Source organism: Pelodiscus sinensis, chromosome 1 (genome assembly GCF_049634645.1).
Source record: "Pelodiscus sinensis isolate JC-2024 chromosome 1, ASM4963464v1, whole genome shotgun sequence".
Lineage (NCBI taxonomy): Eukaryota > Metazoa > Chordata > Testudines > Trionychidae > Pelodiscus > Pelodiscus sinensis.
This window is the reverse complement of record NC_134711.1, coordinates 227749173-227774888: the sequence shown is the minus strand read 5'-3', so window position 1 is coordinate 227774888 and position 25716 is coordinate 227749173. Positions and strand designations below refer to the sequence as shown.

Below are 25716 nucleotides of genomic sequence, written 5' to 3'. Positions count from 1 at the left end.
AGTTCTTACAGTTTGTTATTTATGCACTGACAAAAATTGCAACTACATCAGAGAAACAGAGGGAAAAAATGTCTCGGAGAATGGATTGCCACAAGGGAAACATTAAGAATAAAAAATTAACTTCTTACATCAGTAGTACTAGAAAAGTGCTAAGGGGTGGCAGAGGAAAGGAGGGGGAGAGGGGAGAAAAGTCAAATCACCTTTATAGACTTGCTGTGTATGAATAAAATTCCACATATCAGATTCCAGTGTCTTAATGCTTCAGAACAGATGGTGAAAGAAAATTGGAAATATTTTAACTAACATTCATTGAGATAAATAGCATCAAAAACAGAATTCTTAATTTTTTAAGATAAATTAGAATACAGAGCTCATAAAAAAGAGAAATGCTGAGAAACAGAATGCACTAGAAATAGAACTAAAGTAATAAAACTGCTGCTGCTGCAGCCACAAATGTTATGTTTATGGTTAAGAACGTACGAACGGTCTTACTAGGTCAGACCAAAGATCCATCTAAGCTCAGTGTCCTGTCTGCCAATAGGGGCCAATACCAGATGCCCCAAAGGGAGGGATCACAACAGATAATCCTCACGTGATCCCTCCCTTGTCACTCATCTCCAGAGTAACAGAGGCTAGGGATATTATTCCTACCTATCCTGGCTAATAGCCACTGATGGACCTAACTTCCATGCATCTATCTAGCTCTTTTTTGAACCCTGTTAAAGTTTTAGCCTTCACCACATCCTCTGGCAAGGATTTCCACAGGTTGACTGTGCCCTGAGTGAAGAAAAACTTCCTTTTGTTTTAAACCTGCTGCCTAGTAATTTCATTTGGTGACCCCTAGTTCTTTGTGGGAATAAGTAAATTATAAGTATAGTTTATTTTTGTATATTTTATTTTATATAGCAGATTTTGCCATCCTTATGTATGGTGCAGTGTAACCCTCTATTGGCAGTCCTGAGCATTTAAAAAAACCATGAACCCGGCTCCCCAAAATCATGAAATTAACTAAAACATCATGGTTTTATTAAAATGGGTTCTTTTATTTGACCTTGGGTTTATGAATCTTTAAGGTGCACTTGAGTCATATGTTCAAATTTTTCTTCACAACTCTAAGTGCTAGAAATGTATGCATTTTAAAAACAAATGCTAAGTTTAGAGTTTTATCACATGCTTCTAGGAGATGTGACTTTAAGAACCATACCAAATACCATGAGACTACCATAAAAATAATCACAATTGGCAAAACTGATATGAAAATAATGGAACTATTCAAAGAATAAGGGGGCTGCTCATTTGAAAGACCTTCAGTATGTGCACAAAGCATTACATAAAAATAAAACACACACCCTGCCTCAAAAAAAAATATATCTAATTTAGATGACCATGGAATGTGCCAAGTGTTTTAGCAGTGGAAAGGTGCAGATTTTGCATCTTTAAAGCACAAATGCTTTTTATCACTCTAGTAGAGAATTCCTCTCAGCAGTTCTAAGAACACAGAACACGTGTTTTTGTTTTATTGATTTTTGAGTTACAAAAATTCTGCTTTGTCCCCTTTTCATCATTGTCCCAGTCCTTGATCATAGAATTCCAATCCTTAGCAGGTCAATAAGAAGCAATCATTCACTGTATTTGGGATGTATAAAAGACTGGCACAATCTATGGGAATAATTTGTTAAATTATCTACAAAAGAACTAAAATAATCCTACTATTCTGAGTACGACTTCTCTGCTTTTTAAAACCAAATCCCCTACAGCTTAGCTTGTGAATCACTAGGATGTTAGTTTAAGTTTTCCAGTAAAGTCTCAAAATTGTAGTTAACTTCTCTGTTAATAAGTGGACTTGGTTTTTACAAACCAACTGAGGAAATAGCAGCTCTGATTTGTGACTTTATAGCCCATGCAAGTTCTTTACAGATGAATGTTAATGATAGCTGATTGCCATGCATATACTGTTCACTAGAGACCTGAGTATTAAGGTATAAAGTTGTAACATGCACAGGAAAGTAATATAAGGGAATCTCAAGCTTAGTTGTCTAGTTATTAAAATATTTCAGTTGCACTCAGCAGGTCTCGCTCACCTCATATCCAGTTTATTCTTATTAATTTAGCTCAGATAAAACACAAATTTAGATAGAACAATCTGTGTCTGCTCCACAATAGCACATTTCAAAGTGATCTGCTGATGCACAAGACCCTAAAGGATGTGGATGGAAAATTTTCAAAACACGGGCTCTGTAGATTATATTCCTGGGCAAATTCTGTGCCACTGTTCAATGCAGAATTTTGCATAAATTAACATGGTGGCTATGCCTAGACTGCAAAGAAAAGTTGGAAAAAGATATGCAAATTGCAAAGAGGATTACAGGGATGGTGAAAGAACGCATCCATTTTTTTGCAAATTGTTCCAAAAAAGCAGATGTGTTCCTTGGATGTGGCATAGCTTTTCTGAGATACCTCCAGTATCCAGTATCCCCATAGCCCCCTGGTCACCTACCGGTCGATCGTGAGTGACCAGGGCTCGTCATGAGGCGTTCGGGGCCCCCCCATTTCTCCCTACCCCCGAGAAGTCCCACTACCTACCTCCAGCAAAAATGGAGGTAGCGCCGGCTTCCTGTGGGGTGGACGGAAGTCCTGCAGCTGCACGCCACTTCCGGGGGTTCCGGAAGTGTGCTGGCTGCTCCCCTCCCTCAGGTCTGTGGCTTGCCGGAACTTGCAGGGGGGTCCCCAGTGGAGGCGCACACCAGGGCTTTCCTGCGCCACAGGAGGGGGAGTTGGTCCCAGAGTAGGCCCGTGTGGGGGCTTTCCTGTGCCGCGGGGGGGGGGAGGAAGTGTCCTGGGAGGAGGCTGGTGCAGGGGACACCCTGCCCCCACTAGCACCCTGTCCCCTCTCTCCTATTCCCCAGAGGAACCCTGCCCCCACCCCAGCACTCTGTCCCCTGCCCCACACCCACTAGCACCCTTCCCCAGTACCATGTCCCCTGCTCCTACCAGCCCAGCTGGGGCCACATTAGTGACGCTTGGGGGGGCAGGGGGTTGGAGGAGGTTTTTTTTGCATCTCCCTTGTGTGGCCCCAACTGACTTTTCTGTGGGTCAGTGACCCCTGACTCAAAACAGGTTCCCTGCCCTTCTCATAAATAAAGACAATGCAGAAACTTTTTGTGTTTGACATAGTATTTTATTTAAAAATGAAGCCTGGCCAACAAACCCACAACTGGGGCCAAGACCCCAACTGGCCACAGCATTATAACACTCCTGCACCCCCCCAAAACCTAGATCTGAGCCTATTATAAAAAGGAACCCCCTGCCCTGAGCCCCTCACATAGCCCAACCCAAATTCCTGTTTCCTCACAGCCACAAGCCTGTGGCTTGCTCAGCACCCCAACCCTCTACCTGACCCCAACACTCCCCAGCCTGGAGCCCCCTCCCCAAGCCAGCATCCCCATCTCCACCTCCTCCTGCATCCAAATTTCCTCCCAGAGCTTGCACCTCTCACCCCTTCCCACACCCAAATCCCTCATTCCCATCCCAGAGCCCACACATCCTGTCTCAACCCTGTGAGAGTACGGCTAGACTGCAGGAGTTTTTCCAGGATTCGAGAGATATCCTGGAAAAACTCTTCCACATCCAGGGATGCGTTTGTTCTTCTGCTTTTTTTAATGGATGAGCAAACATGCTCTTTCAGTAACCCCTATATTCCTCATTCCACGAGGAATAAGGGGCATTCCAAAAGAAGGGGGGTTTCTAACATTTGGTCCACTCTAGACAGGCCAAATGTTGGAAAAACCTCTTCCCACATTAGAATTGGGAAAAAAAGCAGCAGTGTAGAGTGTATAAGGGTTGGGGATAGCAAGTGATGGAGAGCAGGAGAATAGAGAGGGTGGGGCTTCAAGGAAGGAGTGGGGTCTTGGGGGAAGGATGTGGCAGTAGATCTTTGCTTGTTCTGAGATTTAAAAAGTCATCTTGGGTGTTGATGTTGTTCGTCCATCGTATTCGAAGAAGACCTTGACATCTAACGGGTTGTGGACTGTCCACGGTGTGTCCGCAAATGGCTGATAAGGCCGATACGGGCACGGAATGTTCTGCCACATGTCGGGCAGACATGTGTGGGCACCACTGTTGCAGCTATTGCAACTCTGGCTTTACGGAGTGCTCACTTCTCTTGTGCTATGGTTGTCCTTCTGGCTTCAGATGTTTGACAGCCTTGGCAGATCAGCGTGTGCCATGTTGATCGGTCTTGTGCCAGGGTCTCCCAGGAGGTGGTGTCAATATCCAGGGACTTGAGAGAGGCTTTAAGCGTATCTTTGTATCGCTTCTTTTGTCCCCCGTGCGATCGCTTCCCTTGAAACAGCTCACCATAGAAGAGCTGTTTAGGGATGCGATGATCTGGCATCCTTGCAACATGGCCTGCCCAGCGTGTCTGAGCTTTCATCAGCAAGGTGTAAACTGACGGCAGACCTGCTCTAGAAAGGACTTCTGTGTCTGGCACCTTATCCTGCCACCGGATCCTCAGAAGTCTGCAGAGGCAAATCGTGTGGAAGTGGTTCAGTTGCCTAGCGTGCCTCCTGTATACAGTCCAAGTCTCACTGGTGTACATCAGGGTAGTTAACACTACTGCTCGATAGACTTTAAGCTTTGTAGCAAGGCTTATTCCACGGCGGTCCCACACTTTGGTCAGCAGTCTGCCGAATGCAGAGTTTGCCTTGGCGACTCTGCAGTTGACCTCGATGTCAATTGTCACTGAGCGGGAGAGGGTGCTGCCAAGATATGTAAATTGGTCCACTGCTTGCAGCTTTTGTCCCTTCACTGTGATGGTGGGCACTTGATATTGAGCTTGCGGAGCTGGCTGGTGCATTACTTCGGTTTTCTTTGTGTTGATGAGAAGGCCGAAGTTGTCGCATGCTGCTGCGAATTTGTCCACGCTGGTTTGCATTTCCTGCTCTGATCCAGCATTCAGGGCGCAGTCATCAGCAAAAAGGAGATCTCGTAGCACAGTCTCCTTTATCTTGGTGACATCCTGGAGTCTTCGCAGGTTAAACAGTTTCCCATCGGTCCTGTATCTCAGTCTGATTCCCAAGGAACTGTTCTGAAAGGCGTCTGACAGCATGGCTGAAAACATTATGCTGAACAGGGCTGGTGCCAGCACACACCCTTGCTTGACGCCGTTTGTGACGGGAAAGGCCTCTGAAGCTTCTCCATCATCCAGAACACGAGCCGTCATGAAGTCGTGGAACTGACGTACCATCAAGATGAATCTGTCAGGGCACCCAAACTTCGACATGATGTGCCACAGACCTTCGCGACTGACAGTGTCAAAAGCCTTGGTGAGATCCACGAAGATGGTGTACAGTTCACGATTCTGCTCTTGACACTTCTCTTGGAGCTGTCGGGCTGCGAAGATCATATCCACCGTGCCACGCTCTTTGCAGAAACTGCACTGTGTCTCAGGTAATAAACCCTGTTCCAGGTGGTCAATCAGACGATTCAGCAACACTCGTGCAAGGATCTTACCTGCGATGGAAAGCAGTGATATTCCTCTATGATTATCGCAAACTTGTCGATTTCCTTTCCTCTTGTAGAGGTGTACAATGGACGCGTCTTTCAGTTCCTGAGGAATAGATCCTTGATTCCAGAAGGACTGGAACAGCTGAGTGAGTTTGTCGACAAGCACTGCACCACCACCCTTATAGACTTCCGCTGGGATCGCATCAGATCCTGGGGCCTTGCCACTGGACAGCTGGCTGATGGCCTGTAAGATTTCAAAATGCAGGACAATATAGCACTTTAAAGACTAACAAGATGGTTTATTAGATGATGAGTTTTCGTGGGCCAGACCCACTTCTTCAGATTAAATAGTGGAAGAAAGTAGTCACAACCATATATACCAAAGGATACAATTAAAAAAATGAACAAATATGAAAAGGACAAATCACATTGCAGAACAGGAGGGGGATGCTCAGACTCTTCGCCAAAGGATTAATGCCCACAAAACAGATATCAGACAAGATCACAAAGAGAAAACAGTTTCTTGCCATTTTAACCAGAAAGGACACTCTCTCAATGACTTAACCACCTGCATTCTGCTACAAAGACCTTTTACATCTGCACTTGAAAGGGAATCCTCTGAACTGTCATTCATGTTAAAATTCGACACTTTCCAAAAAGGACTCAACAAACATTTGAACTATCTCACCCATTACCAAGATAGTTTCCCCAATTATCACCTCTAATACCATTAACTCACAAACATCCCACTCTCCCTACCTCTAATATCATCAATTCACAGATACTTACCTTCCTTCCTCCCACCCCCCTGCATCTCCCTCCTGTTCTGCAATGTGATTTGTCCTTTTCATATTTGTTCATTTTTTTAATTGTATCCTTTGGTATATATGGTTGTGACTACTTTCTTCCACTATTTGATCTGAGGAAGTGGGTCTGGCCCACGAAAGCTCATCATCTAATAAACCATCTTGTTAGTCTTTAAAGTGCTACATTGTCCTGCATTTTGCTTCAGCTACCCCAGACTAACACGGCTACATCTCTATCACTATTCTGTAAGATTTCAGTCTCTGATGGTGAGACATCCAGGCTGTGGTTGATATCCGCCTGGGGCATTCTATCAATCGCCTCGTTATTGATGGAAGATGGGCGGTTCAGTACGGATTGGAAGTGCTCAGCCCAACGCTGTAAAATCAGAGTCTTCTCAGTAATGAAAGTTGCACCATCTGAGTCCAGTAGAGGGGAACTCCCTGAGGGCTGAGGTCCATACAAGGATCTAAGGGCTTCGTAGAACCGTTTGGCATCGTTTCTATCAGAAAACTTCTGGATTTCATCTGCTTTGGCACTCAACCAGGAGTCCTGCATCTTGCGAAGCTTGCTCTGTACAATCCTGCGAATGTTGTTGAAGGCATTTTTCTTAGCTGTTGACGATGGATCATTCTGATGAGCACGGTGAAGGCGATGCTTTTCAGCAAGTATGGCCTTGATCTCTTCATCGTTTTCATCAAACCAGTCCTGCTGTTTCCTGTGTGAGGGTCCAAGAACCTTTAGTGCAGAAGAGTGCACAATATCCTTGGAAGCGTTCCCAGTCCTTCTCAGCATTTTCTTCTAATTGCAGCTCTAAGAGTTGGTTGCCAAGATCTTCTGATAGTAAAGCTGCTGTGTTGGGGTTCCTCAGTCTACTGACATTGATCTTTTTCATCACAGCTTTGTTTCCCTGCGGACGTCTCTTTGGCTTGATGTGAAAGCTTAATTTGGAGATGATAAGTCTGTGGTCAGTCCAACAGTCAGCACTTGGCATGGCCTTGGTCACCCTTACATCCTGTCTGTCTTTCCTTCGCACAATGATATAATCAATGAGATGCCAGTGCTTAGAGCGTGGGTGCATCCAGGACGTCTTTTTGCGAGTGGGCAGGCGGAAGATGGTATTGGTGATGATCAAATCATGAGCCGCACAAGTCTTCAGTAATAGTAGGCCATTGCTGTTACATTTACCGATTCCATTTTTTCCAATGACGCCATCCCAGGCAGTGTGATCAGATCCTACTCTCGCGTTGAAATCACCAAGTAGAATCAGCCTGTCAGTGCGCTTCACGGATGAGAGTAGGGCATCGAGATCTTCATAAAACTTGTCCTTTACTTCATCCGGATTCGTCATTGTGGGCGCGTAAGCACTGATCAGTGTGGCTTGCTTTCCTCTCGGTAGTGGAAGATGCAGTGTCATGAGTCGGTCATTCACGCCCTTGGGAAGACTGGCAAGTTTGCGGACAAGATGATTCTTAACCGCAAAGCCAACTCCAGATTCATGACGTTCATCACCGCTGCGTCCACGCCAGAAGAATGTGTAACCACCTCCTATTTCCATGAGCTGACCTTCATTTGCTAGACGAGTTTCACACAGTGCCGCAATATTGATGTTAAATCTTGTGAGCTCTCTGGCAACCAGGGCTGTTCTTCTTTCTGGTCGATCTGCTGAAGGGTTGTCTTGAAGCGTGCGTACGTTCCATGTGCCAATAGTGAGTGGTGTTACCTTGCATTTTGTTTGAAATTTTATTGTTCGACCACATGAGATGGGATCCCCTCCAGCCGCGGTAAGCTGGCCAGGGTTCTATGAAGCAAACAATGTTTAGGGCACCTTTTCTAGCCCCTTCCTCTTACTACGGAGGTGAGCAGTGCAATCCTAAAGAGGGCTGCTCAGTCACTCAGGTAGACGCCGAATCCAGCTGTTGCTTCAGCCAGCAAGAAGACGACCATTAGACATGAGCCGCCTGTGTGCAGGTCCGCGGCTACAGCTCCCAGTGTATCCACACTTGCTGCTTCGTCGCTCGCCTGTCGCCACAGGACTTTAAGGTTACGGGAATTAGGGGATGTCGAGATGTCAAGACTTGCGCGTGAATTGGATTAAAGTGAGGGAGAGGTGCGCATAGTCAGCCTCACTCTCTCTTCCCAGATTCCATCTTGTTCCAATGGCAGGACTAATGTCAAGACGGTTGGAGATGGGCTGGGCGCAGTGGTTGACCAGGGCATCTTTCATGTCTTGCCGTGCTCTTAGCGTACCACATCGCTTGCAGAAACCACCTTCATGACCGTTGGTCCTATTCTAGTAGGTCTCATCCGCTCGATCTTGGGTATGAAAAGGTTGGAGACCACTGTCACAGCCAGTGTGTGCAGAATTTCCTTTTCTCCCACAGAAACAGGCTGAAGTGCTGCTGGCTGCCACTAGAGGCCACTGGACCCAGCAGAGCCTAGCTTGTACATAGAAGCCATTGCTGAGAGAGGAAGAGGGAGTGCAGGTCCTCCAACAGAAGGGGGCAAATGGGGCAGTTGCCCCTACGGCCCAGAAATTCAAAAGGCCTGGGGCTCCCAGCCACTGTTACTGCAGAAGCTAGAGCTCTGGGCCCTTTAAATCACAGGATGCCAAGCAGCATGCTCTGGGCAGCTGAGGGGCTGGCTGGAAAAGGTACAGCATGGTCCAGGAGATGCTGAGGGCTGGCTGCCCCTAGCCCTGTCCCTTCTGCCTGTGGCCCTGCCCCTTCCAGAAGTGCAGAGCAGCCTTCCTCCCCCCTCCCGCACCTTGCCCAGAGGCCTGGCAATTGTATCAGCCTCCTTGAGGGAGCCAGAATGCGCCTGGCAGCTTCAGTTCCCAGCATGCCTTGAGGGAAGGAGAGGGTGGCATGCAGAAAACTCCGTGGAATCCTGGGACCATGCACCAGGCTGTTTTTCCTCTGAATCCCTAGGCTCTGGAGGTGGATGGGGCTGGCGCTGCTGGTCTATGGTGACAAGGGAGTCTGAGTGTCTGGTCAAAGGGTTTTTCCATCGCTGGGCTCTGGGAAGAGTTGTGGGTGTCTGTCCCCAGGGCTGAACTCTGGGGTGGGGGAAGAGGGCAGAAAAACACGCACTGGGCTGTCTCAGGGGTTCCTTTAACTTTCTACTCGGGGGTGGGGGGGAAATTGTGTGTCCATATTGTTACTGACATATTTGCTGATATATTTTGAAATAAATTACCAAAAATAATTGTTACTGGTATAAGTATGTAGTGTTATGTTGACAAATGAAATTCACAAGATTTTGCAGAAATTTAAAAATATTGTATGAAGAATTTTCATTTTTTGGTGTTCATGCCCCCAGGAATAAAATCAAACAGGTCTAAGAACTAGACATCCCATATTGTATGCAACTACTGTGGTTGTACTGAGGAGATGAGTGAGCTCCCTCTTCTTTCTCTGCAGGGTTGACCCTTTAACATGGTGCTGGTTAAGCACTGACTTTTCCCCCTTCCTGGGACTTTTCTTCAGAAATCTAGTGGACTAAGAGAACATTGTTCTATGGAAAAAAAAATTTAATGGCGACTTTTTTAAGCTCCTCAGAAATTTGGAATGTTAGACTGCTGGACAATGGGTTAACAAATGGAGTGCAGATGAGATGGTAAAACGTACTTGATAAATATAATATATCTCATATGCCACGTCACATGGACATCATCCCAAAATATGTGGCATATAAATATATAAATATCTAATGCACAATTATGAGAAATGGCTACATAACTGCAATTACTGTTTCAATAAATAATTGTGAAGGCATTTGCACAGAGAAAGTCTCATTGAATAGAGTAACTTGAAAATGAGCCTGACTGTAACTAATTTTACCTAGGTTTTTCTTTTTTGTGTGTCTTGTTTTTCATTTGCCAGAGTGAGATCAGTAGGGTGATGCATCTGTACTGTATTAACTGAAAAGAAGATAGAAATTTTTTCCTCTCATCTTCAACCCCAAGTTTCTCATATATTCTGAAAAATAAATTGTGGGGCTATCATTGTTTTTGAAATAGTTGAAGATCTATAAATAAATATCTAGCAGTCCTGAAAAATCTGCATGCCTGTGTTTCTGGTTTCTACCACCAGATGAAATCTCCATCTCTGGAGATATTTAAGAGCAGGTTAGACAGACATCTATTATGGATGGTCTAGACCAGCGGTGTGCAACCTGTAGGTCACGACCGCGGCTGGCTTCCTGGGTGGTTGCAGCACTATGCCAGCCGCCATTTTGTTTTCTCGGCACTTAATGTACACGCGGCGGGGGTGGGGTGAGCGGAAGGGAAGCAGACCGGGGATTTAAATTAAAGGGGCCACAACAAAATGTTCCCAGCTTTGGGGGGGGGCTCAACAAAAAATGTTCCCAGCCCTGGGGGCGGGGCGGGGGGGGGGTCACAAATTAAAAAAGGTTGCGCACCACTGGTCTAGATGGTGTTTGGTCCTGCAATGAGGGCAGGGGACTCAACTCGATGACCTCTTGAGGCCCCTTTCTGTTCTAGTGTTCTATGATTCTATAAAGTGCTCAATATGAAAAAATTTCCCTGAACTTGCTGGTTTTTAAAACAGAAAGCTCTTCCTCAAACATGGAGTGTTTATTGCAGAATTTTTTAAATTTTCTTTTTACAAAACAGTTTGTACTGATAAAGATTTGTAATCTGGACAGGGAAGGATTTATACTATCTGGATGTCTGAGTACTTAGAGGAGTTTTTAATAGTGCATTTCTAATACTGAACTGGAACGGATTACATGGTGGAAGTCAAACGGATGAAGTCACTTGGTATGTCTTTCGGATCTCTGATATGCTAAGCCTAACTCTTGTGGTCAGGAGGATTAACACAAATTATTTTCAATTATTGACCAGAGAGAGCATCTGTAAAGTGTGCACTCCTAAATAAGTCAACATTAATTAAAAAAAAAAAAAAGGAAAATTGTGGTGTCTCTTATTTTTTCACTGGCTAAAAGCTTGAGCTTCTCCTAAGCAATTACTCAGCAGGACTTATGGTATATCTGCTTGCCTCAGAAATTTTTAAGCTTATTCCCTGTTGTCATATATAGTAGAGTAGTACTAAACAATTTTTCCACCAGAGACCATGGTAACTTTGGGAGTGAGGACAGTGACCTTCTCATTCAAAACAACAGCGAGGAGAACAGATCTCTGGAGAGGAGTAGACGACCATTAGCTTATTCCACTGAAAGTGTTAAAAAGAGAAAGGGGATGAGGATTTGCTAGGAGGAAGATGTGTAGAAGGGCTTTTGGGGGAAGGTTGACTGCAGTGGGCCATAAAGAAAGGCATCAAAACTTTATTCTGAAATGCACTTGTAACTTTTGAGTGTCCTCCCAATCACTAGCTTTACATTTACTTTTTGTGATGACTAAGCTGCACTAAAATCATGGTGTGAATCAAAGTATTAAGTACTCAATTTGTACTTTGTGAGTTTATAGTGCTCTTATATATACACATGATTGGAAAGCTTCAGATTTAATGAATATTATTATTCTATTTGAATGCATGTATCATTTCTGTATTTAAAATTAGGAATATTGCCTATGAATCTGTATTTCAAATGTAGTTATACCTGGGAAACACCCACTGGATAATAATGCTTTTAGCCTAAACAATGGGCGGGGAAGGGCCATTAGGGAAAAACAATAGGCTTTAGCAAAAGCTTATCTCTGAAAGCCTATGAGTAATAGCCACTATGACTCTACAAGGACATGTGATGAGACCACATCTCTAGACTCAATCTTGGGATGTCAGTATTTTTCTACAGACTAGTGTGGAAACCACGCACAGAAACAAAACATTCCTGTCATACGCAAAAGCTAGACAAAGCAGGGAGCGACATGGTCTGTGGTTCTTTGCTCCCCATACATGACAAGACTCCTGAAAACACCTGAGGAAAAAGACTGAAGTGGGGGGCAGTGCTGTACTCAGGCTGAAGGGATTTTTTAGCTTGTGAATGAAACCCCCGGGGATTCCAAGCTGTAAGCCAATGCAGCCTGTCTCTTGGAATGTGGAGCTGATTCTATCATCTCTTAGGGTGAGAATCTATTTATTCATATCCTGTCTATTTAGTGTATTAACTTTAGTTTGTGTTATTTTAATTTTTGATCTGTTTGCTATCCCTTATAATCACTTAACATCTATTTTTTTGTAGTTAAACTTGTTCTTGCTTTATCTAAGCCAATGTGTGGGAATCATAACTCAGGAGCAAAAGGCTGCTTCATATTTCTCTCCACATTGTGGGAGGGGGCACATTTTAAGAACTTATGCTGTAAGGTTTCCTGTGCAATGCAGGACAGTATCATTTTGGATTTATATCCCAGGGGACGGAGAGCGCCTGAGGAGCTGGTAGTTGCCCTATGTAGCCTTCCCACGCAAGGACTGGTCAGAAAGCCTGCATGTAACTGCAGCTGGGTTAGTCCCTGCCTGTGTGCATGCTGGTGAAAGTACAGGCCAGAGGGCTTGGCTTCTTGTCACACCAGTACAGTGTGAAGGGAGCCCAGGCTGGTGAGTCATGGGGGCTCAGTGGTACCCCATTTCAGATGGCACCCTGTGGGGAACCTCACAACCACATTCTCAGCTGGTCTAAACTGATGTAGCTTCAAAGGTGCTATGCTGAATAATTTAAAGTTGTGCTAGTGCAATATTTTGTAAGCCAACACCACAAAAACGAAGACAACTTTATTCACTTGTTTGTAAGACAGGAAGAAAACATCAATGTGAGTGGAGAAATCTAATTTCTATTTCTAAGTCGCCTCCAGAAGAATCACTTAAAGAAAAAAGTCAGACAGACAACGGAACAAAAATAATGAGCAACTGATCCCCCCTCCCATGTCCAGAATCTTTTTTTTACCTCACTAATTGGGGGATTGTGAGGGGAGAGTCCTTTATCTATGAGTGCCCTGCTTTAGGCACTTATAACCACAATGTTAGCTGATCAGAACTGACAAATAAATTAAACTTCAGGAATGGAAGTGAGAGACTTCTAACCTCATCTGAATGGGCAAGCAAGAGTTCTGAATGCTGGCCCCAAGACAAAGAGTCTTCAGTATAGAGATACACAGTAGAAAAGAATAATTTTAGCAGTGCTGTTGATAAAAAAAGATAAGACATTCTAATGCAGCCCTCTAATGCATATGCATTGTGATACAGACTTGAATATCATCATCGCATGCTATTTTTTTCAGTAGAACTGATATACCTCTGTAAGTGCACAAGGGGGTCCTGCTCTGGAGATGAATCAGGCTTGTGTAGTGAAGCTGTATGAAGGATTCCTGACTCATTTGTTTCTGAAGTGGGAATGAGGCAGGGGACTAGAAGAAGAGAGTCTAGAAGTAAATTCTGCCTTATAGAGAAGGGACTATACACTGAAACTAATTAGAAGAAATACTCACATGTAACCTCGAAACCTACTTAAGTCATTGTTTGGCTTCTCACACTCAATGACACTGGTGAACTTCAAGGGGTCAAATTCCGAGTCCTGGAATCATAAAAGTTAGAGTTAGTCTTTTCAAAAAGAGTTTAATTTATAAGCATAACTGTTCATGGTTGGTTATTGTTTTTTTTTGGCACAACATCTACAATATACTATGGATGGGCTTTTAAAAATGGTTGTGTATTGGGTTGTAGATATAGATCTTGTTGTTATAGTAACTGAGTAGGTCACTGGGGTCAGCCCAGCTAGTCTGGGCTTGTGCTAGTGAGTTCTGTGCTTACGGCGGACATCTGGCGTTCTCGCACCCGAAGATGTTATGAGTGCAGGCCTCATACTGGGCTGGGAACTTGAAGTGTGACCAGGGGAGGCTGTTGGATCTGCCTGCTCAGGGAGGGGGTTATTGTTCACCGCTGGTGGTGATGGAGGAGGAGAGTCAGGAGCCGTGATTCTTGACACGGTAGCTCACCAGCAGTGGGAAGGATGGGCAACTCAACTGGAGACATGCCTTGGGGGCAGGAATAACCTGTCAATAACTGATCTACATGCCAGATGAGATACTTTGCAGTCCGGACAGTATAGGAAACAGGTCCTGTTTGAGCAATAATAATGGCAGGGATGCATTTAGCTCCAGGAGCATAGTTCCGAGCCAAAACTGGCTGTCCAGGACTAAAGGTTCGATCTTTTGCTCTGGACACACTCCTGATGACTTGACCTGGCTGCTGATGTTGCACAATTTGTCGCGGTTCTGAAGGTTTCAGCAAATCAAAGCACGTGCGCAGCTGACGTCCCATCATTAGAAAAGCTGGGGACACTTTGGTTGTAGCATGAGGAGTGTTTCTGTAGGATAGTAAGAAGGTGTCCAGACTCTTTTGTATGAGTGAATGTCCTCTAACCGATTTCAAAGTTTGTTTCATTGTCTGAACAAACCTTTCAGCCAATCCATTTGTGGCTGGGTGATAGGGTGCTGAAGTAATATGATGGATCCCATTTGCTTTCATAAAATTTCCAAACTCCTGAGAGACAAACTGTGGACCGTTGTCACTCACAAGTTGTTCAGGAAGACCAAAATGACAAAAGATTCCCCATAGTTTTTGGATAGTACTCTCAGCAGTAGTGGAAGGCATTATACAGACTTCTGGCCATTTGGAATGAGTATCTACCACCACCAATAACATGCTACCTTCAAATGGGCCAGCAAAATCAACATGAATACGTTGCCATGGTTTTTCAGGCCAGTCCCATAGGTGTAGAGGTGCCAACTGAGCTGCATTCCTCACACCTTGGCAAGAAATACAAGCTCTTGCCTTCTCTTCAATGTCACTGTCCAAGCCAGGCCACCAAAAATAGCTTTGTGCAATTTCTTTCATGTGCATCATTCCACAATAACCTGCCTGAATGCAGCTAACATCTGTTGTCTCAGTATTTTTGGAATAATGACACGCATTCCCCACAACAAGCACCCTGAATGGGTTGATAACTCCGTTCTCCTGGACATGTAGGGGACAAAGTCAGGTGAGACCTGAGAGTTCTGTAGAGATGTTCCACGCAAAGGCAGCCTAGAGAGACCATCTGCATTGCCATGCAGAGTGGCTTTCTGATATCTGATCTCGTATGTGTGTCCTGAAAGCCACAATGCCCATCGTTGCATACGACTAGCAGCCATTGGTGGAATACCTGTGTGTGGATCAAAAATTGCCATCAGAGGTCGATGGTCAGTGAGAAGTGTAAGCTTCCATCCAAACAGGTACTGGTGAAATTTCTGAATCCCGAAAATGATTCCCAATGCTTCACGTTCAATTTGCACATAGTTAGTTTCAGCCTTGCTTAAGGTGCGCGAAGCAAAAGCAGTTGGTTTCTCCTCTCCTGAAGGCATAGCATGTGACAAGACCGGTCCCACTCCATATGGGGAGGCATCACAAGCCAACTGTAAAGGTAAGGATGGATCAAAATGCGTCAGGACCTCTGCATTTAGCAATGCACATTTAGCCTTGTTAAATGCAACATCACAGGCGTCAGTCCACTTCCAGACCTTGTTCTGGCCAAGGAGCTTGTGAATTGGTTTTAATAGCGTGGCTAGCTGTGAAATAAACTTTCCATAATAGTTCAATAGTCCTAGAAATGAGCAAAGTTGACTTAACATTTTGAGGGGGTGGAGCCTCCACAATAGCCTTAACTTTTGAAGGGGACTTATGAAGACCAGTAGCATCAATGATGTGTCCCAAATATTCAACAGAGGGCTGAAAGAATGCACACTTATCACTTATTATGTCATGGGGAGTTTCACAGTATAGGAAGAAATCAGTGGAAAGACAGAGAGCTTGAGTAGTTGCAAGTGTCCATTTTATTGCATAGCACAGAGCTCAGTAGCACAAGCCCAGACTAGCTGGGCTGACCCCAGTGACCTACTCAGTTACTATAACAACAAGATCTATATTTACAACCCAATACAGGCAGTCCCCGACTTACGTCGAATCCACACTTACGAACGGGGCTTTTCTCGCCCCGGAGCTCACGGGCGGCGGGTCGCCACCCGTGTTCTCCGGGGTGAGAAAAGCTTCTCCCGGTCTCCCTGGTCTTCTGGGGGGGGGTCCAGCAAAGCCGCTGGACCACCCCAGCAGACCAGGGATGCCAGAGCAAAGCCGCCGCCTGGGCGGCTTTGCTCCCGGGCAAACGAGCAAAGCCTCTCAGGCGGCGGCTTTGCTCGGGTGTCCCTGGTCTGCTGGGGGGGTCCAGCGGCTTTGCTGGACCCCCCCAGCAGACCAGGGGGACAGGAGCACAGCCTTGGAGCACGCCCGCAGCGGGACAGCCCGGGCGCGCTTGAGCTGTCCCCCTGCGGGCCTGCTCCGCGGCTTTGCTCTCCATCTCCCTGGTCTGCAGGGAGACGGGGAGCAAAGCCTTGGAGCACGCCCGCAGCGGGGCAGCCCGGGCGCACTTGAGCTGTCCCCCTGCGGGCATGCTCCGCGGCTTTGCTCTCCGTCTCCCTGGTCTGCTGGGGGGGAGGTGCAGCTAGTGCCCCCCCCAGCAGACCAGGCTTTTCTTGCCTATCCCTGGGGTAGAGCAGCTGGGGGCTGCCGGGTTGGTCCCGCAGCGCCGCTCCGGACCAACCGGGCAGCACCCCAGCTGCTCTGCCCCAGGCATCCCCAAGTCAGCCGCTGGTGAAACTGACCAGCGGCTGACTACAGGAAGCCCCAGGCAGAGTTGCTCTGCCCCAGGCTTCCTGGAATCAGCCGCTGATCAGTTTCAGCAGCAGCTGACTTGGGGACGCCTGGGTTTCTTAAGTTGAATCTGTATGTAAGTCAGAACTGGCATCCAGATTCAGCCACGGTTGAAACTGATCAGTTTCAGCAGCGGCTGACGCCAGTTCCGACTTACATACAGATTCAACTTAAGAACAAACCTACAGTCCCTATCTTGTACGTAACCCGGGGACTGCCTGTACACAACAAAAATTACCACAGTCAAAATGACTTAGCAGGACAAGTGTCAATGTTCTAAAATTCCTTGGGTACTTTAGGAAATCTTCTTTAACAGATGATCTCCTTCTATGCCCCCAAAGTAAACGGAGATAGACAACTTAACAAAAAGTAAAAGAGCACAAGTTTCAAAGGCATGAAATAAACAGAAGTTAGACAGAGGACCAAATTTATTTTGGGTTGGAGGGGAAACATCATATTTGTCCAAGAAGGCTAAAAATATACAAAGTATCATTCCTGGGTTTCAAATACTTTACATTTAAACAAAGTAACCACAAGCTTGGAGCACCACAAGTTAATTTATTATGAATTAGAAAAAGTGAATATGAAATAAGTAACATTTCTTAATTGCTTTACATCAGTTCAGATGAATTAATCCAATATAGTAATTGGACACCTACAGTAGGATCCTTCCCCCCCCGACCAATTAACACCAAAATCTCAACTTGATACTCTGGCTAACAAGGCTGAAGCTAATACATACACTGACTGTGGTCATTGGACATTTACCACTAACTATCAGGCTGTGGTGTTGGAGACAGAATGTTCTATCATAGAACACTTACTTAATTTCATTTCAATGAAAAGCAGGACACTTCCTGCTGATGAGGTATTAATAGCCCAAGGTGGACTGAGTTAAATCAAAGTGATTTAAATAACCTATCTTGATAATTTAAATCAGCAAGCAGCTTGATTGAAATAAAGGATTTTAATTTTATTTTGCATTTGTAGTTTGTGTTTATTTTCTTAAAGAAAAGTTCATTCACACTGATTGCCAACTATTATATGTTGATTTACATCCAAATACAATCTTTACATAGGCTTGAAAAGCTTAGGTTTTTATCAGTATATCAATAAATGTCAATTACATTGTACACACAAACCAATGAAAATCTATTTCCACTGATAACAACCACAGCATACACATAGGTAAAGTAGAAAAAAAATGCTGCTCAAAAACTTATTAATGTTTGATTTAAGGATATTTACTTTACATATATTCACATATAATAGAGATAATTTGTTTTTAATGGTTATAAAGCTTTAACTTTTTTTATTTCAACAGGTCATTAAATAATTATTGTCCAACTCTTGTCCCCATAATTTATTATGTAAAACTAACTTAAATATGTCAGTTTAACAAAAACATGTTTTGCATCTCAAATTGATTTGTTATATAAAATAAATTATTTATTAAGCTATAATTGATCATGAGCAGTGTATGAAAGGATGGTTTCTGGTCACAAAGGGCTAGATTTTTCAAAAACATTTAGGTGTCAAAAGATGCAGATTAAGTGCCTCATGAGATTTTCAAAAGGGCCCACATAAGACATCTTGTGAAGACTTTGTTACATTTGTGACAAACAAGAGAAGCAGCAGGGCTGAGAAGATGGGGTAGAGGATTATAGAGACATTTCAGACAGATGGCCAAAGTCAGATGACAGAGTCACATTTGTATTCAGAATTCAACTTCCAATCAGGAAAAAAAACAAATAAGTTAAACACGAACAATGGGTAACTGAACTGCCAAGAGAGCTACTTTATATAGCTCAGTACAACAAGCATTAAAAACCTAAAACACAATAGGTATTTGGATACATATTGGGAACCAGGTGTCCAAAATATACAGGCTGAGGAGAGTAGCTCGAGTTATTGTAGATAAATCTTTGTATTAAGCATCTTCATATAACTTCATATCATTTTCATATGACTTTGTATTAAACCTTATCATAAACCTTATATTAAGTTTTTCCATATTGTATTAAGTCCTTTTATATAGAAACTTTGTATTAAGTTTTAGTATAATATTATACAGTAAAACTCCAATTATCCGGGATCCAGTGGTCTGGCACTCCCTACAGTCTGGCACCAACTGGAACCTGGAAGTGCTCCGGACAGCCGGACAATTGGAGCTGCTCCGGGCTGCTTCCCCAAGTCTGCTGCTGCTGCTGAAACTGACCAGTAGTGGACTTGGGGAAGAGCCACAGAGCAGAGCAACTGAGGTGCTGCCCAGTTGGTCCCGCAGCACCGCCCCTCAGCCCCTGCTCGGCGCCTGGCAGCACCCCAGCTGCTCTGCTCCGCTGCCGAAACTGACGAGCGGCGGACTTGGGGAAGCCAGGGGTAGAGCAGCTGGGGTGCTGCCGGGTTGGTCCCACAGCACCTCTCAGGTGAGGGGCGGCGCTGTAGGACCAACCCGGCAGCACCCCAGCTGCTCTGCCCCCGGCTACCCCAAGTCGCCACTGCCGCTTGCAGTCCCAGCTGGCCTGTTGCCGGCAGCTGCGCAGGGCTTCCCCCACCACCCCACCCCCCAGACCCTTCATAGCCCCCCTTCTGGAGTACTTCCTGATACCTGGCATATCCGATAACTCTGGGTCCCAAAGGTGCCGGATTATCGGAAGTTTACTGTAGTCATGTCTTTGTACCAGAATAGATCTCTTCCCTTTTGCTTAATTGATTGCCCTGTTGAACGAATGAAGCATGAATTGATAAGCTATGAAAGGTAAGCACCTTAGAGCAGTTACAACTGTTGGAGAGAGGATGGAAGTCAGATACGAGGACAGTAAGACCTGCCAAGAAGATCAGATATATTGATGGTCTTGGGAGTAAGAAGCAAGCACTTAAAGGCTTTGTCTACACTATGGCTGTTTCTACACTGGCATGAATTTCCGGAAATGCTTAAAACGGAATACTATTCCGTTTTCAGTTTTTCTGGAAAAGGAGCGTCTACATTGGCAGGCTGCTTTTCCGGAAAAGCCCTTTTTCCGGAAAAGCGTCTGTGGCCAATGTAGACGCACTTTTCCGGAAAAGAGCCCCGATTGCCATTTTCGCGATCGGGGCTTTTTTCCAGAAAAGACTACTGGGCTGTCTACACTGGCCCTTTTCCGGAACAGTGTTCCGGAAAAAGGACTTATGCCCGAGCGGGAGCAGAATAGTTTTTCCGGAATAGTGGCTGATTTTGTACAGTAGAGCATCATTGCTTTTCCGGAAATTCAAGGGCCAGTGTAGACAGCTCGCAGCTTATTCCGGAAAAGCGGCTGATTTTCCGGAATAAGTGGCCCAGTGTAGACACAGCCTATGAGTTTTCTGGGCAAAAAATATGCTAATGAGGGACTCATTTGCATGAGTCGTGGTTTCATTTGCATATTTCCTGCCGATCTGTTTTTGCGCTAGGGGTTTTTGCGCAAAAACAAGCAGTGTGGATGTTTTCTTTCAACAAAAACATCTTTTTCCGCAAGATCGGTATATCTCCCTTTTTTGGGGCATAAAGATCTTGCAGAAAAAGGGTTTTTTGTGCAAAAAGAAAACATCCACACTGCTTGTTTTTGCGCAAAACCCCCAGCTCAAAAACAGATCCACAGAAAATATGCAAATGAGATTGCAATTCATGCAAATGAGTCCCTTATTAGCATTTTTTTTGCCCAGAAAACTCATAGTGTAGACGTAGCCTTTGAAAGCACCCTCTTTGAAGATGAGCATGGCAACATAAGACAACAACCAAAAGAAGGCGCCACAGATGACTAACTGCATAAATATATGACGACACAGATTTTGTATATGTGTATGATGACTACCTGGTATAGATTTGCATGAGAAGGAAGCCACTATAAATGTAAGGTAACTTGCAGGAGGACTCCGGGTTTCATCCTGTCAATGTCGGAGCATCAGTCCAGAAGCTTAATGCCTGACTCCTAACAACTTTGACATCCCAAGTAAACTAGCATCTAAAGTCAAGCCAGTTCTATTGATGTTTTGAGCATTGCTGTATCTTGTCTACTGATAGACATTATTGACTGGGAGAAAAAAAATCTAGCCAAGAGTCATGCAACTGGCTTTTGTTTTTGTGCCTGATTTTTGTGAACTCTCTGTGAGCAAGTGATTTCATAGGAAACTGAATTTATTATTTTTTAAAAGACAACATATGTGCTACCCGATTTCACTTTGGTATTCTGCAATGCTTTAAAAATCTGCTTTTGCAAGCAGTGTGAATTTTAATAACACAGTAAATAATCAGTCAGAAATAGTATTTTAAATACAGCCATTGTGGATCCTTCAAAATTGTTCTGAGGGGAATAGATTTGAAAAGAAAATAAGAAAATATTTTTATGGAGAAAAAAGAAGCCTGGCTCCACCCTTCCCCCTATCTTACTCACCAGGCCAGCGCAGTTAGGGGGAGTAACTAGTTGGTAACAATAACAAGATGAAGTGTGCTTGTGTGTGTGTGTGGGGGGGGGGGGGGGGGGCGGGATTAGCATATTGTGGTGCTTCATTTGCATAATTAATTAGGGGCTGTTTTTGTGCAAGGGGCTTTTGTGCAAGAGCCATTCTTCCTGAAAAAAATGAGGAATTGGTACACCAGACTCAATTCAGCATCATTCTCCATTGGGGGGAAGGGGAGAAGTACGGGGGAAAACAGTTAATCTCACACATACCCCAACCCAGCAACATATGAAAATCATTCAAGATATTTCAATAAAACACTTTATTGTCCTAACTACATATTGTATAGAGAAAGGATTAGTAACACATAATTTTGAAGTCAAGGCTACACTTTGTGTAAGGGAGGGATGTTCGGAAGAACTTCCTTCTCATACAAATTGCGCTATAATTTGCATATCTTTTTCCAATTCGTTTTCCGGAAGAGGCATTTCCGATATTTGGCCCGTCTACACAGGGCCAAATGTTGGAAAAAAAACCCTCTTTCAGAAGCCCCCTTATTCTTCATAAAACAAGGTTTACAGGGGGCTTCCAAAAAAGTTTTTTTTCTGATATTTGGCCCTGTGTAAATGGGTCAAATATCGGAAAGGCCTCTTCCGGAAAAAGAATTGGAAGAAGATATGCAAATGCAAGCTCAATTTGCATACTTTCTTCCAAATCTCCTCCCCCCCCTGCACACCCAGTGTAGCCATTCCCTAGGGGTACATCTGTAGACTGGTGAAAGACCCATGGCACAGCTGCAATCCGGTCTAGATCAGCTGACTAGGGCTCGTGGGAGCTTGAGTGGAAGGTCTATACAATTACAGCATAGATGTTCAGGGACTGAGTCTCAGAGCCTGGGCTCCAACTTGAGCTCAAATACCTACAGTGCAGTTTTAGAGCCCTGCAATCCAAGCCCTGTGCCTGAGTCAGGTGACTTGGGCTCAGACTCATTGCGGCAGAATTTTTATCATTTACCCTCTGTGTAAATGGAATATTTATTACTAAATAATATTTACTAAGGTAGGGAAAGATTTTACCTTTTATCATAGTACACAATGTCACGTTTGAGCAGTCTTTAGTTTATCAAGCATAAATTTTCATTTAATGCTCTTAAAATTTTTTTACTCTCTTTGATAAATGTCTCTGAGGAAATCCTAGGGACACTTAACACCAAAGGCCAAGTTAATCAAATAAAAACTCTCTGTGGCTGCTGAGCTCAGCAAACAGAGTATGGTTTCAAAGCTGTGTAGCCACATTAACTTTTACAGAAATTGCAAGTTGATGTACTGTATTTCCTTCCTCCCAGGAACACCTGCCAACAAAGCCAACAGCTTTAAAAAAATCCATTATACATCAAGAACAAAGTCTTTCTAAACAAAGATCGTGTCAAGATCTGAAAGAAATAATACTAGTTGACTTCCATATCGGCACCCCAAAACAAATTTTTTGTCCCATCTGGTGTATAATTTTCATATATGGCACCTTTTCGGAGCTAAAATTCTACCTTTTACTGTTGCTTCTATACTTGGGGGGTCTTTCATAATTTCCTTAAAATATGCCACTCCAACCTTTAACCAGCTAGTATCTTGGACTGGGGAAAATCCAATTACTGTAGTAGTCTGTGGTAAGCAATTCTGATTTACTGCTAAAGCTCTTTAGCTCATAAATAAATCAAATGGCTTCATCTGTTCCTTATGAAATGAAAGTGTACATAGTCTGTATTGTATTACAGTGGCTGACAGTTTTGACATGAAATTGCCTTTTTGTAAATGAATGAGCAAATACATTAAATACTGCATTCATGAGATTCCTCTGGATGCATATGAAGAAACTACTAAGTAAACAGAAGATTCCATGAGGATCAAAGTTTTGCTCCTTTTTATATTGATCCTCATATATCAGCATATGAGATGCCACTGTCTACGTTCTTGTACAATAACATCAATCTGAAGGTGTTGCTAATAGAACGGGACCCAACAGAGACTGCCATCTACTATCAAAGAGTACAATTTCTATGCTGTACAAATTATTATTTTGACTGTTTGAAGTTAAAAAAATTCCCACCAGCACCCACTAAAAATTTCCCCCTCCCAATGGATTTTATTTTCCACCCCTAAAAAACTGTTTTATCACAAAAAGGGAGAAGTCATTTAGAATGGAATTTTATGATTTTCAGATTCATTTAAGCCTGAATACCTCATAAGTCTAGGGTCCCTACAGCATTGTAGTACTCAGCAGTGGTGTTACATTAGCACCTCAATGCCTTCAGCTGAGATCTGAGTCCCATTGTATTAGGTGCTGTAATACATCCCTGCTCTGAAAAGCTTACAACAGGGTGGGGAATAATTTTAGAAGAGGGGCCACTTCACAAATTTTTGAAATGGTCCCGGGCTGTCTAGAAGGGGAGGGGCCTCAGGCAGAAGGGGTGGGGCCAGGACACTTCTGTGCTCTCCTGCCCACAGACCCTGACTGGCCTAAGGATGGGGGAGTGGCAGGGTATCAGTGGCCTAGATCCATCCGGCAGAGACTCTCTTGTCTACCCCTCATTTACAACCTAAAAAGCGGTGGGAGAAGGGGATAATAATATATCCTATTTTACAGATGAGGAACTTAGACCCAGAGGAAGCAAATGACTTACATAATATCCTATGGAAAGTCTGAGACAAAGCCAGAAATTGACCGTGGTTCTCCTAATACTCAACTCGGTGCCTTAACCTCAGAACCATGCTGCAGTTTAACATCCACTCTTCAGAGGCTGCATCCACATTTTGAATGAGGGGTGCAATTCTCATGCATACTCAGGGCAACTTGGTAAGAGCTAGCACAAGTATAAATAACAGTGTAGCCATGACAGCCTGACCAGTGGCAACATTGTCCTAGAGCAAATACATGTTTATCGGCTGGGAATCATATCCTTCACTCTAAGGGTAGGTCTATACTGCAGGGTTTTTCCAGAAAAACTCCGGTTACGTCCACACTGCAACTGCGTTCTTTTGAAAAAAAAAAATTGAAAGATCAGAGGGTTTTTTCCAACATTGGTAAGCCTCTTTCTATGAGGAAGCAGCCTTTTCTCTAAATAGCTCTTTCAGAAAAAGGAATGTGTGGACAGGGAAGAGGGAGTTCTTTCGAGAGAAGAGGAAAGAGGAAAAAGCACAGGTGCCCTGGTGGCCACTCCGTTCACAGTCATCACAGCTTAAATGCGAGATAGCGCCCATTCAGTGTAGATGCTCTCTTTCGAAAAAGCAGATCACTTTTTCAATGTGCTTTCGCTGTGTGTGGATGTGCTCTTTTGGAAGAAGTTTTTCTGGAAGATCTCTTCTGGAAAAGCTTCTTCCAAAAGAAGCCTGCAGTCTAGACATCGCCTAAGTGCAGACGTTGCATAATTCTGCTGGCAATGCTCTAAAGCTGTGAAATCTTAGGAGGCAAAGCCCAGTGGCTTCCCAAGTGAGCCAGTTTACATGTTAAATAATTATGTATATTGATTATTAAAAGGTTCTCATTTAGTGGTCTCCTGTACTCTACCACATCAGACACCTGAGTTTGATTTCTGATCCTGGTCCATGCCCTCTCCAGAAAGCCATGAGATGGGAGGTAATAGGGGGAATGTATTCAATCTCTTTTACATGGGGATGGGGGAAAGAAACTTACATTATCTAGTTGTGATTTTTCTGTCCCGTAGTCAGAGCGTCTGGTGTTAACTGATTAAAAAAAATAGCATCCTGTTCAGTCCTCTCCTTGAAGGATAATGGCTGTTATGGAGGCTTTATGTTTTTGTTGGGGAGGTGGAGATATACAAAAATTAGAGTCAAAACTCTAATTCAAAAGTTTACAAAAATAAACAATATTTATTCAGTGTTGATGTACTTTTCTAGGTTATTATTGCCTTATGCAGTAAGCTACTACATTTACAGTACAAAATTAATCTAGCATCTTATTAATGTGCAGTCAGAATTACATAATGATGTTATTTATCCAAACCTACGGAATACACTCTTAACAGTTGTTTATATATTAGAGTAGTGATCATTTTGTAATGTCTAAACAGTATTAGCAGCATAGATAAATTCTGTGGTGGATGCTAGTTCACAAGAAAAGAAAAAGTATTTTGATCTATGGTATTTAGGGGGAAAAAAGATCAAGTAGTAAGTCAGAATTTAACAGCTTTATTTTTCATAATGACTACTACTATAACTAGATTTTTTCAGGCAATTCTGGTTTAGAGAGATCAAGGATTGTCACGGGGCTGCTTTTCCTACCCCCTCCGGAGGGCAGAGGAAGGACCCCGAGTCTC

General features: G+C 43.9%; 1 protein-coding gene across 2 annotated transcripts in view; it reads right to left on the bottom strand.

The window, feature by feature from the left end:
- The window catches only part of ATP10A (ATPase phospholipid transporting 10A (putative)), a 153800-nt gene that overhangs the window by 51811 nt on the left and 76273 nt on the right, over positions 1-25716 (bottom strand). For both annotated transcript variants that reach the window (XM_075916477.1, XM_006116091.4), the window contains exon 3: positions 13715-13800. In XM_075916477.1, the coding sequence (XP_075772592.1) occupies positions 13715-13800 (86 nt within the window). The remainder of the gene's footprint in view (positions 1-13714; positions 13801-25716) is intronic.